Genomic DNA, 20361 nt, shown 5'->3' with positions numbered 1-20361 from the left:
GCGCACCCATGACAAGCTCGGTCACTTTGCCATCTCTCTTTTGAATCTCTTTGAAAATTGTATGCATCATGCCCCCTTCCTGGAAAAAATTCTGTATATGGCCATGAAGGACAAAGATATTTGTATCGTTCTTTTTAACCTCACTGCAATGGAAATGAATGTGAAGTATAAATAACAATGGAATATGGATATTATCTTTGCACTTGTAAACTCACCCTTCTGAGTTTTTGTTGAGAGTTCTAAGTAAACCAAAAATGAATGTGAAACAAATACAAACACAATGGACTTTAAAGGGAACAAGGACATAGAGCTCGCTTTGAGTTCTATGCCATAATTGTTTGATTGTCATTGATATTTTGGAAATCTTCTTATTGAACTTAATAATCATTACAGGATAAATGACAAAAAATTGTAAAAAGAATTGAATTCAGCCGAAAAAAGGTATCCAAAGTTTGAGGCAGAACGTAAATATTAAAAACTTTACCATGTCACCGCATGGTCTAAATTATGTTTAGAGGAAATCATAATTCATTTGATTATCTGAATGTGTTTTAGCAATTAATGCTTGATTGTTATTGATCATCCAATATTGCTGAGCACAGCTGCTCATTACATGAATTGTCAAATTGTCAATGTAATAATTTGAAGGGCATAATTTATTTCATTCATTGTCTACCATCTCTAACATGAAGTTGTTTAATCCTCATGTGCTCCCCCTTGCCCCCAATAGCCTATTTTTAGTATTGGTAAATCCTACTAAAAGTGAATGTCACTATTCAAATTCATTAATAGATTATATGAATGTGGATGCCCTAAAACAGTTATGATGTGGAATGTAACATCAAATTGCATTTAATTTGCTAAATTTTCTTGCAATTTTCCATGAATATTTATTTTGATTGTGTGCATGGTTAAAATAAATATCGGGTTTTTTATCTTTTTTAATGTAAAACCACTTCTCATGTATTGTATGGAATGAAAAATTCAGGAAATATCATTTGATGTATCTTTTCAATATCCAATCCCAAAGTGTGAGAGGTATGTTCTCAAATGGTTATTTAAAAAAAAATAAGATTACGAATTGAGGGTACGAGACACAATTTGATTCTCATCTTATATTTTCATAAAAACTCGACGGTTGGAAAGGAACAAAAATCTGGGGCCACTGCCTTTTTGTAAGACTGGAATATTACTTAAGTATTATTCATATTCTTGATCCTTTATCATAGCTTTACAGAGGCTCTAATGAATTAACTTATACCAAAGTTTTTGTATGTGTCCTTATTTATGTGTAAATGGGAGGGAATAAAAACGTTGCTTTTCATTTTAGCCTAACATTTTGTTTGTAATTGATTTCATTTACCATTTTTTCCTGCAGTGTACGACATGGATTCATCTCATGAAGAGCAATACAAGCAAGAAGCGTCGGAGCCAACCTTCGGGCATCGAACCCGGAGAGACATCCATTCCGAAACCAAATTTATCGAGCTAGTCATTGTTAACGACTATCAAGAGGTACGTATGGAGTCTGCAAATTCACAAACGAGGGGAAAAATGTTCCTTTTGAATGGGTTTGCTTTAAAGATGCTTATCGATCACATTCCATTCAGAATTTGGATTACTTTCTCTTGATGGAATTGGAAAGGAAAATGATTTGAGGAATAATGTCATTTCAAGAGTATAAGAAAAACTCATTTCAGGAATATGCCTTTTGCATTTAAAGTAAGTGATTTCAAGAATGTAGTGTGTGTGAAATTGGAAGAATAATTAAGTGTAAACAAATTATGGCAAGGCCTACAAATGTACATGTATGAGTAAAGCTATACTTACTTTTCTATGCATGCTGTTTGCATAAAAATAATTGTGTTACTAATTTAAAGATTGACCCTGGGCATGAGCTGAATTCAAATTGTATACAAATAAAATCTTCATTAACAAAAACTGCAAATGCTCTAGAGCATATTCATTGTTTCTTTCTTTAAAGAATGTGACTCATAATGGCGAAATAGCTAGTACTTAAATTTATTCAGTGTTTTGTTAAGAGGGAGTGGAGTAAAAAAAAAATCCAGTCCCATCTTAATTTATGAAAGTTATGTTATTTTCATTTAATTTGTTAACCTTTCCCTCAAAGCAGATTGGAAGTAGTGATATTTCTGAATCATCACAAGATTTTTGAAAGAATTTTAAATCTTATCACTTGAAAAAGTTTACATGGGAGCATGATTCAATGAGTTTCAAAAGCCTGTATGCTAAATATGTTTTGATTTTTCTGTTTTTAAAACAGCGACTTGTTTTTCCGTGCACACGTGATTCAATTATGATATTTAACCAACCATGACTTATCGACACATGATTTATATTTCATGTGCTTCAGGGTAGCAGTGTGTTCATGTTTATTTCTCTCCATGTTCAAACCAATACCGGATTTTGTCACATGCTAAAGATTAAAAAAATTGTGTCCTTTCTCATTTTCATTTTAGCACTGGTTTTAATTACTCATTCCTTAAACTTTTAATAATTACAAGCAAAATGTTATTTTACTATTAGTAATTCTCCAAAAAGACAATATAGGTTACATATGTACATGCATCTCCATATAAATTACATCATTATTAATGTGTTCATTATCGTTCCTCCAAGAAGACAGTTTAGGTGAAGCATAGATGCAGACACTATATTCTTTTGAGAAAGTGTGCACCCCAATATAACCTCTCTTCACAGACCAACACAGCATACACAATGCAGCTTTGCAAATTTACCTTGAATAAAACATAAACAGGATTCCATGTAAGTGTAACCATGATAAACGTTTAAAAAACTCATATCTGCCCTTGCAACCGAAACATTCTGAGAGTCTTCTGAGAAGTATTCTGAGAGTCTCTGAGAAGTATTCTGAGAGTCTCTTTACAGAATAAATTTTAATCTTGTTTTACATTTTCCCCTATTTACTGCTATGTTAAAACCATGAAAATTCATGTTATGAAATGTCAGACGGTGTTCGTACGGAGATGGTATTGATTGATTCGATTGGATTTCATATGAACATTTGCCCCCTGCAGCTGTATTGTTTTTAAAATCATTTGATACTTTCAATCAATGATTAACTGGGACAACTCTCACTAGAATAGAATTTTACACAGTTTTTGTATTAGTTAAAATGTATGAGAAACAAACAGATAACATTATAAAGAATGGCACTTTGAAAACTGTATTCTTGGCAAAGACAATACTGAATACTGTTTAGGACATGGAGATAAATTTAGTGTGCTTAATAAATATGTATTTTGATGGAAATCATTGAAATGGTGAACTTTCATTACATTACACATGATTTGTTTAGGTGTGCAGACAGCAATATAATTCACTGGAATATTGTTGTGTAAATCCGATTTTGCCACGTTCTATATTTGAGAATATAAAGCATGCAACTGGTTGGACATATTTAAGAAAGAATGCTCTGAACTGGGTTTATAGTATGTTGGGTCTTTTGACCTTTAAGATAATGATTTGGTACATTACCTCTTTTGAAAGGTAGACAAGCTTAAGATGGGATACTGGTGCATTAGCTTTGACCGTGTTCAAGCGATGAATCCCCCCCCTGAATCAAGGTTTTGAAACATGTAAAATATAGACAGGTACAGGATGGCACGGTGATACACAGCTTTGACAGTGTTCAAGCGATGAATCTTTTCCCCAAGAATCACAGATTGGAAACCCTACTACTGTATCATTGGTGCCAAATCCTACCAAAATATTAACATTCCTTTATTATAACAAACATAAGAGAAAATGGCTATAAAATTCTTCTACTATGAACCTAGCATTTTTAGTAATGTGTATTCCTTTTAAAAAAAAAAACCCAATGTATATGCATATATAATTAATTCACTTTATTTATTGATGTTATCAATGAACACCCTCATCATCATCACCACCACCACTACCACCATCACCATTATCCTCATCATTTTCATTAGTAATATGATTATTGATGGTAATCTGTGACTTGTAAGTTCAGATTTTGCATTAATTCATCCCTTAAAGCTACCATAGGAAACATTAGTTCATTAGTGCACCGTCTGCATACCTCTCATCATCACTCTAACACAAGACACACATGTAGATAACGTGCATGTAATGTATAGCACTAGGGTAGATAGACTAAACCCGCCGCACCGGACCCCGTCAGCTGGGCAATGCATTAGCACCGGCTAGAAGCCCTCCAAGTATTCGTGACATGAATAGTAAGCGACGTTGAACTCCTGTACTAACGCACTCGAGATAGTGTTGAGTGCTTCAGGTTGGACCTGCAAACATGCTATACTTAACAGTTATTCAATACTTTGTAAGAGATGCTTTTTTTCTGGAGTTGTATTACTAAGTTTGCATATTCTACATAATGTTATCTTATATGCATATTTATTTTTTAATGGAAGTAATGAAATATTTGAAATGGTTTGACATGGGACTCTTACTATAAACAATTAAATTCATTTCATGGTTGAATAAACATAGTAATCAGTTTAAGTCACTATTTAGGGACAGTGATTTTCCGTTTCAAAAAATGGCCTTTTCCGTTTCAGAAAATCACAAATTCCGTTTCAGCACGTCAGAAAACGGAAATTCCGTTTCCCCATAGACGTTGTACACACGGAAAAGTGACAATTCCGTTTACACATTGAATAGCAAAATCAAAGCGCATACACTCGCACTGGCCAAAATTTGTATCTGCTACTGTACCAACAACACAATAGAATCCGTTCTAATCGGATATATGCGGGTGTAAATAATATTTTTACAAAGACATTTAGCATGCATACATCCTCACCTCTCACATCATTAGCATTATTTCACGGTGAAATGATTTTTCATCGATAATTTGGGGTTTTTTTGACATCGTTATCATCAGTCAACGGCTTTTGCCGATCCGCCATCTTGGATTTTAAGACCACGATATCGTGCTGTTACATCTTCAAACGTAGAGGGCAGCAACACACGACCGTTCATAGTTGGAACGATCTTTGGTACAGTGCAGTGAAGCCCAACCCGGCCGGCAGGCCGGGTACGGGCGTGGGGTACTGTACAATCGAGTGTGCTGATGTCGGGTGCAGTCATGATTTGTGAATTGTCATGATTGTAGCGAAGTGAGATCGTGTTTTCTGGGGTTTTGTGGCCATTTAATATTCTCATTTTGTTGTGATTTTGGAGTAATTTCTGTTGCTATTCTGTGTATTTTGAGGGAAAATGCGTTTTCCGTGATTTTCCGTTTGAAATGCCACTTTCCGTTTCAAAAAGCATTTTCCGTGAATTCCGTCCGTTTTCCGCGATCGCGGAAAATCACTGTCCCTAACTATTCTGTCACATATTCAAACATAGCATTTAATAATGATGATATGATAAGTTGCATTGATATAAGTGCTTTACATCGTGATTTAAAAAGGCCATTATTTAAAAAACACTTTTTTATTTTGATGGATTTATACATTACATTTCTTTTAAGAATGTGTAACCATAAAATGAAAGATGAAAAGATCTTGATTTTTCAAATAAATAGAAGTACAGTTTTTACAATATGAGAAAGAATTACATAGTGCATACAGACATTTAATATGGCTGCAATGATTGGCAGGCATCTAAAGTCAAGCACTGGTTATTAAGTTTGTGAAATTTCTGAATATTGCTATACAATTTGATAAAATTTGCCATGCATTTATCCTGTGAATAGAGATCATAAACCCTTTTTTTTTTGGGGGGGGAGGGGAATAAGCATTCATCATATACCCTCTTTACACAGGATTTTCTTAACCCCGGACTATCGATAACCCGTACTATCCGTAACCCCGTACTATTTTTTTTCCTTTTCACACATGCCAAATTGTTATTGCTAACCCCGGTTAAGGAATGCTTGCTTTTCACACACGAAACTCGCTAACCCCGAACTAGTGGTTTTTGTCGATCATTCATAGTACAAGTACTTCACTCGTACACTTTATACACACGCTAAAATTTCCTTAACCCCGTACTTTAGGTGGGGCTAAATTGCCATTTAGCCCCACCTATAGTACGGGGTTAAGCTTAGCCCACTTTCGTTTTACACTAGCGATCTTAACCCCGTACTATCGCTCTTAGCACCGCAATTACTGGGATAACCCAGCTTTTTTGCAGGGCCAAATAATCCCGTACTATAGGTGGGGTTAGCCCACTTTGCAAAAATGCTGTGTAAAAAGAAAGTGGGCTAAGCTTAACCCCGTACTAAAGGTGGGGCTAAATGGCAATTTAGCCCCACCTATAGTACGGGGTTAAGGAAATTTTAGCCTGTGTAAAAAGGGTAATATATGCACATATTATAGTAAGCATTTATCACCAGAGAGTGAAGGTTAAATGATAATTGAAACCATATTCATATCCTTATATGACGTACATGTACAAGTACAAGCTAGCATTTATCATCGTAAAGTGAAAGTGATGACATCTCTGAAATGAGATTTCAAACTGCTTTTGTACCTACCCAATCACAAGAAATACCCGTTAGTTTGCCATAGTGAAAGCAAGGTACCTGTGATAGCCCTGCAAATAGAGGTACTTTTTAGGAACAGAACAGAACTTTTATAGCAATTTCCTCAAGAATAGTGTGATAAAAGCAGAAAGAAAAAAACAACAACTTTATATCATAAGCTGAGAAGAATGTTATTTCCTATAGGAGAAATGCTTGACTTCTTGCATGATTATGATAACATCTGCTCAAGGCAGATGAATAGTTGTAAATAGTTATAAAATAGTTAAACGGTTATAAATTAGGTATTTGGAGGCTTTAATTATTTTCATATTTTACTGGTATTTTTGTGAGCAAGCAGGTTTGAAAGTACCTATTGAAACAAGAGAATATCATTTGGGAATTCACATTTTTATTCGAAGTTTGCCACGATGGAGAAGAAGAAGAGAAGTCCTTTAAAAACATACTTCTTGATTTGTGACCTCGTATTAGAATTAGAGATGAACTTCACGTATATGTAAAGATGAAAATAGATGCCCCTTGGGGGTAATTAATTATCGAGGGTGCAGTTTTTAATGGAGAAGAGAATCTTATTTTAGTTTAGTTGTCAATTTCGGTGGAGGTATGGTAATCAAGATTTGCCAAGTTCCGAATTTGTATGCTAGTCTTTAGGAGGTACTTTCAACGAAGAACAAATGTTATTAAAAATATTTCAAGAATTGTTTTTCGTGGGATATTGTTATGAAGGTACATTCTAGGCAACAACAAAATATGGAAAGGGATTGGAAGAAAAAAGTAGAGAGGGGAAAACTACCTGGGATGCAATTAAAAATAGTCAAGTCAATAATACAAATTATCAAAAGTAAAAATGAAAAAAAAAACAGCTTTGAATTTTTAGTGAATGACTTTTTGAAATGATAGGAGAGTGATGGAGAGTAGAATGATTATAATTGCTCTCTCTCTATTCCTGGAATGGCAATTACCAGTTGCGGCTCGTCTAGTCTCATATGGACCATGATGCAACAGAAGGCGGTCCTGCATATCAAAAGGGTTGTTTACAAGCTACCATTCAAACTACTCTTCTTTTATTTACCAATGAAACTGTCGGCAAGTTTATGATTGCAACTGTGTCTTGTGCTGTGAGGTGTTGAGTTGATCCGGTGTATTGGTTTATTGATGTTAACTTTAAGAGACCGTCGCTGAATAGTGAATATAGAAGTGGAATGTTTATGGATTAAATAAAAAGATCAGGGAACCCAAAATACATTTCAAATAGATATTCTAATTTGAATTTACAATTGTAGTTACTAAACTTGAAATGAAATACCTAACCTGTAAAAGCGTTGTGGCCCAGTGGATTAGTCTTCGGACTTTGAAACAGAGGGTTGTGGTTTCGAATCCCAGCCATGGCATAATTTCCTTCAGCAAGAATCTGATCCACAGTATGCTGCACTCAACCCAGGTGAGGTAAATATGGGTATCGGTAGGAAGTAATTCCTTAAAAAGCTGTGTGCGCTATGAACGCCTAGCTTAGCTGGGTAATATAGGAGTGCCTTGAGCACCTAACAAGGTGGATATGTGCGCAATATAAATACCCTATATTATTATTATTATTAAAAGATAGATTTGTAGGAAAATATTTACCAATTGAAAACATACTATAAAGTGTTCATTTTTTTCTCAATATGATGCAGAATTTGCAGATCTATGCTTTTTTGCCTCTTTACATGCTTGCTACAGTATGCATATTTCTGTTGATAACACAGTTTGTTACATGTATAGTCATAATCGTAAACTTGAAGAAATAGCAAGAAAATTGCTGTCTGTCTTTGTCTTGAAGGCAACCTCTACAAATACAGTGTGTGATCGGAGATGGATAAATTCTAGGTCAGGTTCAGAGATCTCCTCTTCCAACTTAATATCGTCTTGAAAATATATATCCATCAGTTCAAGTATTATGCATTGATTAGGAAACCTTGCATCATGCATATGTAGGTCAACATCCCTTTTTTCTCAGTTTGGATATTACAAAGCATCGCTGGATAAGCTTATTAAAAATTATTTATTCATGAAAAATTATTTATTATTCAATGGAATCCTCAATAGGAAATTGTATTTTTATAAAGTTTGAGAGCAGTAGAGTAAAAAATGGAAGGTTTGGCTTATACAGTATAGAGAGTGCATTAATCACAAACCTATATCTTGATTATTGGTTGCATGTGAAGGAATTGGATGTGCAACAGGAGTTCGTTACTTGAAATGCTAAAGTGCCTTACTGACAGGTACGCTAAAGCCAGGGTAATATTGTGGAGTACCAGGAGTATCATATGCGACAAATTGCAATATATACAAACACACTAATTATTTGTTATCATTAACAAAACTATGTCTTTATATTTGCTTTTGTTAATTTGATGTGATTATCAGTATCTAGACAAATAGTATATTAGTAATGTGTTATTGAGCTTATATGACGAATTAGATCTGCGTCAATATTCATTCTACTTTGATTCTTGGTGAAAGAAATGCTTAAACCACACTACCGATCTCGATGTGGCCATTGTTAATCGTCTGGTAGATGTGATTCTGTTTGGAAATGAATTATGACCATGCAGCATGCAGACATCTCCCATGTTGAGACCATGATGGTATGGTGGCTTGTATTGCGGTTGGTCCGTGCTGCATTAGTGATGCAAACATGAATTGTGGTTGCTAGCAGCATGAATGGTTTGGTTCCACTTGGTCTACTAGCAGTTGGTCTAATTCTCATATTGTCTAGCACCATCATAGCTTGATCCATTTTGTCTCCCTATCAGTTTGGTCTCACTACCTTTTTGTCCAATTATCACTTGGTCTAAACCTCACTTGGTGTAACTTTCATTCCGTCTCCTGCCCATGTGACCTACCAGTAATTTCCACTTCTAATTAGTATTTTGCACTTTGTCACATAAAAAAATTTGGTTCACAAACTGCATATGTAATCATATTGATTAATATTTGACGTTAGACCTAAATGTAGAAATGATGAAAAAATGTTTATTGCTGTACTGGAAATTAGACAAACTGGTAAATTGGCTACATAGTAGATGAAGTGGTTATAGATGAATGCAAAGCAAAGTGGGTTTAGACCAAGTGGCAATTGACTGTATGAACACACTTTGTGGCTTATTGAATATGACATTCTCTGATAAGATAGACAAAGTGGGTGTAGACCAAGTGGTAATTCACTGTATGAACACACTTAGTGGCTTATTAAATATGACATGCTTTGATAAGATAGACCAAGTGGCAATTCACTGTATGAACACACCCGGTGGCTAAGTGATTGTGATGCGCTTTGATGTGGCAGACAGAGTAGGTTTATATCAAGTGGCAATTCACCGTATGAACACACCCAATGGCAAAGTGAGTGTGGTGCGCTTTGATGAGGTAGTATTCTGTTTCATCTTGGCAGTCGCTACTCTGGTCTTATCTTCCTTGGTTAAGGGCTAAGGGGCAGTGTAAGAAGAGGACTGGGTTATAAAGATGAATAATATTTATGACGCACAGATGAGCAACATGGGATTTTAAGTAATATCTCATGTTCTCATCCTCGTTGAATCAATACAAGACAGCCAGGATTTCATATTTCGGGAGTGGGGGTGTGAAGACTATTGATTCATAAGAAAAATAATTGTTTTCTCTTGCAAACAGGATATAATTATCTCGAAATCAAAAATATCCTTAAAAAATACATAAAATACAATATACATGTAGATCCTTACTACAGGAAGGAGTCTATTCCCTCATCATTACTCTTGATAGACAATTACTCCTCTAGTTCCTTTATTGATAATTCTATATGTACACTTCCTCCTATCTCTCTCTTTCTCTTTTATTGCATCTTGGGCAGTCTGCAGGGTGATTTAGTGCACCAAAAACATATCTATTTTATTATTATTGTTGTTATTACATTTTTATCATTACTTAATGTGTCCTCTGTGGGCCCCCTACTTCTGATCACTTTCTGAAGGGAGTAATTGTGTAAAGATGTTGGATGAATGCACAAAGTACATTTATATTTTATTATATAATTTCTCCCTTTTTCTTGTATCTTCTATGCAGTTTGTACGCTATAATGGGAACATTACACATGTAGAAGCCAGGAGCAAAGAAATTGCTAATGTTATGGACATGGTAAGATCCCATTCAATCCACCTTTATTTTTATTTTCTTTTACTATATTTGTCTTTTATTTATCTTAAAGCCATTTTTGTATCTTTGTTTATAAATCTGATCATCGAATGCTTTTAAAGATTTTAATGGTTGTTTTTCACCGCACAAACATGCCATGGATTCAATTGGATGAGAAAAGGTTTTTTTATTGCTGGATTCATGAATGCTCTTAATAATGCTTATACTAATTTTTGTGTGTTATATCTATATTTTCTATAATAAGTTATATGTGTAGAAATGAAAATCTACAGCACTTTTTACAGTCATGTTCACAATGAATATTTTGTTATTTATTATTATCTCTTGAATATAAATGATGATCATTGTAGCAATATTTCTCATCTTCACCCCCATAGATCTACCGTCCAATGAACGTGAGGGTAGCGCTAGTGGGCGTGGTCACATGGAGTCAAACCGATCAATTTATCGTCGAGTCAAACCCCGGAATCACCATGGGTGAATTTCAAAGATGGAGAAAAGACGAACTACTCAGTCTCATCAAGAACGACAATGCTCAATTTATAACGTAAGATTCACTCAAAAGAATATCTAAATGTAAAAGTGTTTTCTAAGTTTGTTTCGTGTAAAAATAGAAGCTCCCTGGTCTTATATGCTGATACATCATGTGACAATAATTTTTCTCAGATTCATATATTCAAACATCAACGTAAATGCATATGATGTGTATGAACGTAACATAAAACTAAACGTAACATATGGATTGGAGTATATGTATAACCAAGTAGGTGTTTCATAAAGCCGCTCGTAAAGTTACGAACGACTTTACGCACGAACGACTTTACGCACGACTGGAACATGTTCTTAGGTCATAATTCAATTACATAGGGATATCACAAAGCATGAGAAAGGATCACCAGTCGTGCATAAAGTCATTCATATCTTACGAACAGCTTTATGAAACACTCACCTGCTATGAATAAACTTTGTCTTTGCAAGAAGTCTCTTGCTCGTTTATAATTTTGATGTACTTGAGATGTTTTTCAATATATCTTTGACCTGGAATTTTATCAAAATAAATCCTGTAAAACCACAAAATTTATCTTGCAAAACATATTTTCATTTCATATCCTCCACATCATAAATGTTTTAGGGAATACACATTAATCTAATCTATTAATCATTTGGACTGTAGATAAATGCATTAGATGCATTAGGGGATTTACTAAAGCTTAAGTCATGCTTTAACAGTGGCAAGTAATGACAAGAATCTTTGTGAAATGCTCCTCTCATAATATCCATAAAGGATTTTTATGATGTGGTATTCAGACTGCAACTGCATATTGACCTTTTGGTTATTATTTTTAACTCCCTCCTAAAAAGGGGATATTATCTGTACCATATACATTTAGATGGAAGCGGGTAGGGAGAATGGCTTTTAAAGATGAAATATGACTGTTTATGGTCATTACGCTGTATATTAACATTTCAGTTATTGCTGTTCTTTTTGGTATTCTCCAATTTAAAATGATATCATAGTAAACAAAACCCCCTATAGATCAGTGTTTACTTGTAGAAACATGCTATTGATGGGCTGTTGTCTTCTATTCCTGTTGACTGCCCACAACCATGAAAATTTTTTTTTATTATTGTTTGTGAGTTGCTGGAAAGCCATAGAATACAATTGATATCTAGTTTATATATTATGCACATCACTGAGGGTATTTGTAAGAGTTACATGTGCACGGTACCTAAGGAACATTTCTAACACATTTGAGGCATAGTCGAGACCGTTTGGGCTGCTTCAAAGATAACAGTTTTGTGTAATTTTTCATAGGCCCAAGAAAAATCGTGTGTATTATTTGTTTTATAAGATACTAATCCTTTTTATTTGATGAACCATCCTCTCCTAAAAAAATTAATTAACGACAAGTAAATGTAACAAGTCATTAGCAAACTTTCCTGCTAGCTTAAATAATGGACTGGTCATTTGATACGTTTCAGCCAATCATTTGCTTAGAATCCATATCACTATTTTCTGAACCATTTAATTTATCCGGGGCTTCATTACAAGTATATTGTTTAGTATTACAGGGAAAAATATTCATTTTGTATTTTGCTTATTTTGGACATGGTGGGGGGGGAGGGGTTGGGGTGAGGGTGAGGGCTAATTACCCTTTTCCCCTAGATGCATTGTAGTTACTGATTTGTTATTGTGGCAATTATCTTTGTTATGATTGTTGGTGGTATTATGATGATTAATAATGTCTAGGTTGTGTCTTTCGTGACAGGGGTGTGTCATTCGATGGGAGCACAGTCGGGATGGCCTCGCTCGGGACAATGTGTTCAGATGAAAGATCGGGCGGAGTCAGTCAGGTTAGCATTGTGGATTACATCAGTAATTGATTTCTACCTAACTAGCTCTCTCCCTTTCTCTCTTTTTCTTTACTATATCTCACTCTCCCTATTCTCACTCTTCCTCTCTCTTGCTTCTCTAATTTCCCCTCTCTCTCTCGCTTTATCTTCTTGTATTTACTCTATTTTTAATTTCTCATTTGACTTTGCTTTCTATTACTACTTGTGTATTTCTTGACATTTTATGACCAGGGGTCCATTTCATAAAGCTGTTCGTAAGTTAAGAGCGACTTTAAGAACAACTGGTGATAATTTTTACACTCTAAACCATCGCCAATGAATCGACCATTTACAACAAGAAAGGATCACCAGTCGTTCTTAAAATCGCTCTTAACTTACGAACAGCTTTATGAAACACCTACCAGGTATTGATCAGATTGATTAAATCATGAAATATAAAATGTTTGATATTTCTAATGATTTCATTTATCAACTATTCTTTCCCATTTCTTGTAGGACCATGACAAGAATGCTGCTGTTGTTGCCAGCACGGTCGCCCATGAGATGGGTCATAACCTTGGCTTCATACACGACACCACCGATGGGTGCCAGTGTGATGCCCCGTCTAACGTTGGCTGTGTAATGGAGCCCTCTAGTGGGTGAGTATGTCCAGTTTGGCAGATGCCTTTGTCAGTGATATTTAGGGGACAAGAAGTATTGTGGATACACTAATATCTAATGCAGGGGTGCGAGAGTTCAGCAGATTTCAGTTTTTTCCCCTTCAGTTTCAGCTAATTTTTAGCCTTATTATGAAGATCCTCTGTCCAAAATTAAATGAGCTTTTTTATCTTTCAGCTCTTTTATTCCCTCATAACCCTGCAAATGATTAAACAAAGGTCATTCATATCTTTTTTCATACTGGAAGTACTATTCACTTATTCTTTTATTTAAAAATGTTGTGTATGTTGTTTTTGAAGAACTTAAATTCGTCAGACGTAAATATTCTTTTGGTGAATTATATCATTGCTAGCTTTTGACAACTGACATTTAATTGAATCGATTGCACCCTGACACATGAATTCAGATCATAGGAAATTAAGTCAATCAGTCATCTGGGATATATTATTCAATCAACTTCCAATAAAATGCAAGATCTCTGAAAGACACTAATTAGAACATCCATCACCACAAACTTGTCATCCTGTTCTCAGCACGACCTGGAAACTCCCCTTACACCTGTAAATCCTTGAATGAATAAATCCTGATCAATTAAAAATCAAACCAAATGTTCATATCTTTGAAAAGATGAAAGGTACCTATTATAATCTCTATTCACATACCAAAAACCCAAGTACAAACTTCTCATTCTCTTTATATGCATGTCTGGAGACCTTTCTCAATTTATTGCAAATCAAATCGATCATAGTAATTAAAATCTTAGTCCAATCACTGGCCGATTCAAACTACAACCTTCTCATCCTGTAACCCCTTCTGTCAAAACACGACTGACTTAATAACCAGTCAACTCAAATCAATTAATCCTCAGACTTTCGTCCTCTTCTATGAGAACATGGATACCTCGTTAGAGATAGGTCTAGGAGCGTGTCTCTTTTACTACCTTCTACTGATCTTTGATGGACCTGCCCATGATGTCATGTTTCACTTGATCAATTTAAATCAAATGAAAAAAAAAACTTTACAATGTCTATCCACCCTCAGATCGGTTCCACCTACAAACTTCTCATCCTGTTCTTACAAGTACCTCTAGTCCTCATAAGAGAAAGGTCTAGGATCTTGTCTCTTTGACTACCCTAAACTGATCTTTGATGGACCTACCCATGATGTAATGTTTCACTTGATCAATCCAAACCAAATCAAATACAAGTTTACAATGTCTATCCACCCTCAGATCAGTTCCACCTACCAACTTCTCATCCTGTTCTTACGAGTACTTGGAGACTTCCCTTGAGAAAGGTCTAGGAGCGTGTCTCTTTGACTATCCTGATCAGATCTTTGATGGACCTATCTGTGGCAACGGCTTCCTTGAGGTTGGAGAGGAGTGTGATTGTGGAACAGTAGAGGTTAGTGGCTAAAAGAGTTCCCTTTGAAATAATCATTGATAGGTGGGCTGTTAAAATCTCAAAATTTAATTATTTGAGGAGAGTTCATAGAACGTTATATTTTAGGATTGTGACAGTGGTAATAACCTTTTGTTTTTGGAAATCATCTCCTAATTCCTGTACAGAACTCTTTCTAGGCAAAGGAATGTTGCCATTTATAACTGCAATGTAGCTTTCTCTGAGCTTTCCTACACGTTTTTATTTCTTGAAAAATGAGGATTTAACAATTACCCATCAACGATTTTCACATATTTTATGTAATTTCATGTTGTGATAACTTAATATTTTAGAATTTTGAATATGTTTAGAAATTAATGTCTGAAAGTTTTTGATGAAGAAGGGCTTGGCTTGACCTGCACTTTAACTTTTTTTGGTTGCAATTCATTTATTTGAACCAGCAAATACTTTATTCAAAACCTGCAACCAAAATTATGCTTCAACAAATATAATTTGTGTACATTATTACATCATTCAAACAAAATATTTTTACAAATATATGTATATAATTTCCACTTAAAATTATGAGTATACTTTATAAGTATACCTTATGTTAATGAATGTGTCTTCCTTTTTATTTTAATGACATGTACAAGATAAATGAATTGAATTACAATGTGTTTGGATGTGTTTATAGGAATGTGACAACGATTGCTGCATTGCTGCAACCTGTCGTCTACATGAGAATGCAACCTGTGCTATAGGTGGATGCTGTGAAGACTGCCAACTCAAGAAAGCTGGTGAAGTCTGCAGAGATCTTAGTAATATGTGCGACCTCCCGGAATACTGTACCGGTCTCTCTGCTGAGGTATGTTGGAAGGGATTTGGGGGATTAATAGAGGTACGTGGAGATTAATTAAGGATTGGTGGCAGAGTAAGGTGTTAAGAGAGGAGAGATCAGCAACTCAAGAAAGCTGGCAAAGTCTGCAGAGATCTTAGTAATATGTGCGACCTCCCGGAATACTGTACTGGTCTATCTGCTGAGGTATGTTGGAAGGGATTTAGGGGATTAATAGAGGTACGTGGAGATTAATTAAGGATTGGTGGCAGAGTAAGGTGTTAGGAGAGGAGAGATCAGCAACTCAAGAAAGCCTGTGAAGTCTGCAGAGATCTTAGTAATATGTGCGATCTCCCGGAATACTGTACTGGTCTCTCTGCTGAGGTATGTTGGAAAGGATTTAGGGGATTAATATGGGTACATGTAGATTTATTAAGGATTGGTGGTAGAGTAGGGTGTCAGGAGATGAGAGATTAACTTAAGAATGCAGGTGAAGTCTGCAGAGATCTTAGTAATATGTGCGACCTCCCGGAATACTGTACTGGTCTATATGCTGAGGTATGTTGGAAGGAATTAAGGGGATTAATAGAGGTACAGGTAAATTAATAAAGGGATTATAGGGAATTAGAAACCAAATTTTGTAAAAATTGTAGAAATATTATGGAGTACACAAGGATCTCTGTATTAACTTGTAAAAATAACCTCCCAGAATACTGTACAGGTCTCATTTCAAATGAATAAAATGAATGAGTGATAAACAATCAGTACATATTTATTCACCCTTAGTATACATATTAGCCTGTTATCATCTACTTGTGATGTCTCATAAGTGCTCACTTTTGTTCTCATAAGTGCTCACTTTTGTTTTCAAATCAAGGGTGACACTCAAGAACCAGCAAATAAAAATGAAAAAAAAAAAAAAATTGGAGCTCAGGGCAAATTCACCCCCAAATTCCCTCAAAAGCCCTGCAAAAATATACAGAAGAGCCTGAGATAGTCACATAGTAATACATTTGAACAAATTTTGAATGGTGAGCTTAAAAAAGCAACAAAAAAACAGTATCCTCAGAATCTTCTAGTAAGAATTTTAACTGCAAAGGAGCTCATTTAGAAATTGATCTTGCCCTGTTTTGGCAAAACATTTGACATAAACATGATCATAAATTTAAACTGCGGGCAGACGAGAGAGTGTCATGTCATTATTTAATGTGGTAAACATGAAAGATGAGATCAATTATTTTCAAGAAATTGTCTTAAACATGAAATCCATCCATGTATGGTTTACTAAGATAACATTGTGCTGATGGTTGTGATGAGGAAGCGGTGTCGATCCGAACAGGATATGGTAGGAAGGAAGAGGTCACGCCTCCGAACAAAATGTGCAAAGAAATGCTTGTGGGTCGGTCAGGTGATGTCATGTGACATCGCCTGGCCGAAGATTCTATAGTTCATTCTGAATGCAAGGAAGTGTCATTGGTTAATTTGATTAAGTATGGTGATGAATGCAGGTATGTGTGTGTTCAAAATAAACACCAGTCTAGGCGCCTAACTTAATGCAAAGCTGGTGTTAGACTTAACACTACTTAGTGTTGATACATCCAGTCGAAAGTGAGTTGTTGTGTTAAACACAAACACCATTCAAAGCTTCCAAATTCATGCAATGCTGGTGTTGGATTTCACATCACTTGGTGTTAATTTTTCCATCAACAATAATGATAAATAGCAACATTTGTAATACACATAGTTCCATTCTAAAGTAAAGTGTTGTGTTAAACACAAACACCATTCATAGCACCCTACTTTATGCAATGCTGGTGTTTATGGAATAATAGACAGATTCCTGCATAAACACCACTTTCAATGGAGAATATTGTTTAAGGGAACCGAGCTTGTGATCTACATAGACAGGTGGCCCTTCCCAAGCATGCTTGACTGTTGTTAAGGAGGTAATATCAATAAAAGGAAAAAGTTCATGTTAAAGTCAAGGGCCCGTATTCTGAAGTTAGGTTTAACTTAAACTCAGGTTTAAAGTTGTGGTTTAAGTATGGCCAGCCAATTGTTACATAATCAATAACGGTAGAGATATCATACTTCCAGCTCTTTTGGCTCTCAAATCATTCATAATTGTGTAGGAAGTATAAATAGATGATTGTCTTCACCATCGATGAATCAGGAAAGAGCACAGTAAACATAAGAAACATACAACTTAATAAAAAATTTGATACTTTTTGCTTCCCATACTTAAACCACAACTTTAAACCTGAGTTTAAGTTAAACCCGACTTCAGAATACGGGCCAAGGAGTCCTGCTTTTACAAAGGACAAGGTAAATACCTGGGGGTGTTTCATCAACATTTTTGTCCGACAAGTTGTCAGATCTGACATCTTTCCTTGATTCTTATTGGCTGAGAAGCACTGTTACTATGGTAACTGTCGGATAAAACAGGACTTGTCGGATAAAACGTCCGACAAGTCGTTTCATGAAACACTCCCCTGATGTGATGATTAATCAATTGTTTCCTTCTGATTATAGTGTCCAGCTAATGTATACAGACAGAACGGTGAGTCTTGTGCCAATATGGAGTATGCCACCTGTTATGACGGTCAATGCTTGACCTTTGATGACCAGTGCAAAAAGATATGGGGAGATGGTAAGTGCATTGCAAGGATTATTAAAGAGAGGGGCAGGAAAGCATTAGGGCATTAAAGATATGATGATACATTTAAGGCATTAATAAAGGTTGGCATATTATAAGCAAAGTCATATGTGAAATGTGAAAACTTTAGTTCTTCGTTTTGAGTGCAATCAAAAGTAGCATATCCCAGAAGCAGATCCAATCATGCTTGAAGCAAAGGCTTTAGAAAAAGAGGGACAGAGAGAGAAAGAAGAGAAGGAAATTAAAAATGGAAGAAGTTTGAAGTTTGGTGTTGCTTTTTTTTTTTAATGTCTGAAGAACAACACTTTTCTCAGGTGAATGTGACATAACTATTTCTGTCATGATTCCAGACTATTGTTTGAGGAGAAATAGTGATTCTCATCAATCTTGTAGTACAATCAAACATTGGATAATTTTCTAGGTTTACCTCCTAAACTAAATTTTCATGACATTTGACCCATTTTCTTTTGTATATTTACACTTTTGTTTCTGTTTTTTCTTTCTTCAGGAGCCAGGGTAGCGCATGAAGACTGTTTTGATTTTAACACCCAAGGTAGCTCATTTGGTAACTGTGGAGGTACTAGTCCATCATTCCTGCCTTGTGAAAGAAGGTGAATATCTGTATGCCAAACTTGGCACTAAACCAATGTAGTTCCAGCAAACAATGGTTTTGTGTGAAATCCTCAAATATCAATGTTGATTTTCACGATATAATTATGGATCTTAATTTATGGCATTCAAATTTGTATAAATCTAACTTTGTGAAATCGGAATAATCTAACCTGAAAACTAGAAAAAAAAACCAAGCATACTGAAGATTGTAAACACAAAAAGTACCCACATTGTGCTGCCCTCAACCCAGGTGAGGTGCATGGATACCAGGCAGGATCCATTCCTTAAGGTTCCATGACATTTGCTCCGGCGACCATTGCTCCGATGGAAAATCTGCACATTTAGCGAAACATAAAACCTAACCTCCACAACTAAATAAACCCTAATCATTATCTTTACATTATTCTGAACCAAAAACTCTATGACAATGCAAACTGTAATCTTATGCCTTCTTAGATATTATTATGATAATGAATATTAATATTATCGATATCATTATTATTCTCATGTTATTATTATCAGTATTATTCATCTTGTTTAATCTCTTAGTAATGTAAAGTGCGGCAAGCTAATGTGCAGTGGAGGGGAATCCTACCCTGTCCTGAGTTCTCTAGCCAAGGCCAGTCAGGGTTACATCTGGGATCAATACAACAACCAGCAAACCTGCAAGTCAGCATCCATCGACCTCGGTCAGGATGTACCGGATCCGGGTTATGTCGCCACGGGATCGCTTTGCGCACCAGGATTTGTGAGTACCTCAGAAATTAGATTTCTAAAGTGAAGAATTAAACCTATAAGCATTGTGATGTATTTTTATCCCTCGCTCCATTTAAAGCAAATACTAACCCACAGTATTGCACTGCCTGAAGTCCTCAACTATTCCAATCTGGTCAGGTTTCCAACCCATAATTCAACATTCTAAGCAGAGTAGTCTTGTAATATAGGCCCACTTGATTGATACAAACTCACAAATCAATGTATTCATACTGTAATGATTATGTTACCAAGTAGCAAAACAAGTTTTATTCCACTCAAACATTCTCTATACAAATAAAATTTACTAGATTTTTTTAACACGAAGTCATTGAGGAAACAATTGCTTGACCCCACAACTCTATGTCTTAGCTCTAAGATCCAGTGCCACTGTGCCGGAAACCATGTTTTGCTAATGTACATG

The 20361-nt window shown here is 35.4% G+C and overlaps 1 protein-coding gene across 2 annotated transcripts in view; it reads left to right on the top strand.

Moving 5' to 3' along the window:
* Positions 1-20361, top strand: part of LOC121424693 (disintegrin and metalloproteinase domain-containing protein 12-like) — a 109450-nt gene that overhangs the window by 66365 nt on the left and 22724 nt on the right. For both annotated transcript variants that reach the window (XM_041620438.1, XM_041620439.1), the window contains exons 7-16: positions 1379-1515; positions 10598-10669; positions 11065-11234; positions 12958-13042; positions 13538-13680; positions 14931-15102; positions 15776-15946; positions 18449-18566; positions 19081-19183; positions 19734-19932. In XM_041620438.1, coding sequence (XP_041476372.1) covers positions 1379-1515; positions 10598-10669; positions 11065-11234; positions 12958-13042; positions 13538-13680; positions 14931-15102; positions 15776-15946; positions 18449-18566; positions 19081-19183; positions 19734-19932 — 1370 coding nt within the window. The remainder of the gene's footprint in view (positions 1-1378; positions 1516-10597; positions 10670-11064; positions 11235-12957; positions 13043-13537; positions 13681-14930; positions 15103-15775; positions 15947-18448; positions 18567-19080; positions 19184-19733; positions 19933-20361) is intronic.

The sequence above is a fragment of the Lytechinus variegatus genome, chromosome 12 (genome assembly GCF_018143015.1).
Source record: "Lytechinus variegatus isolate NC3 chromosome 12, Lvar_3.0, whole genome shotgun sequence".
NCBI classification, from domain to species: Eukaryota; Metazoa; Echinodermata; class Echinoidea; order Temnopleuroida; family Toxopneustidae; genus Lytechinus; species Lytechinus variegatus.
Note: the sequence above shows the minus strand (reverse complement) of the source record. Positions and strands in the feature narration are given on the sequence as shown.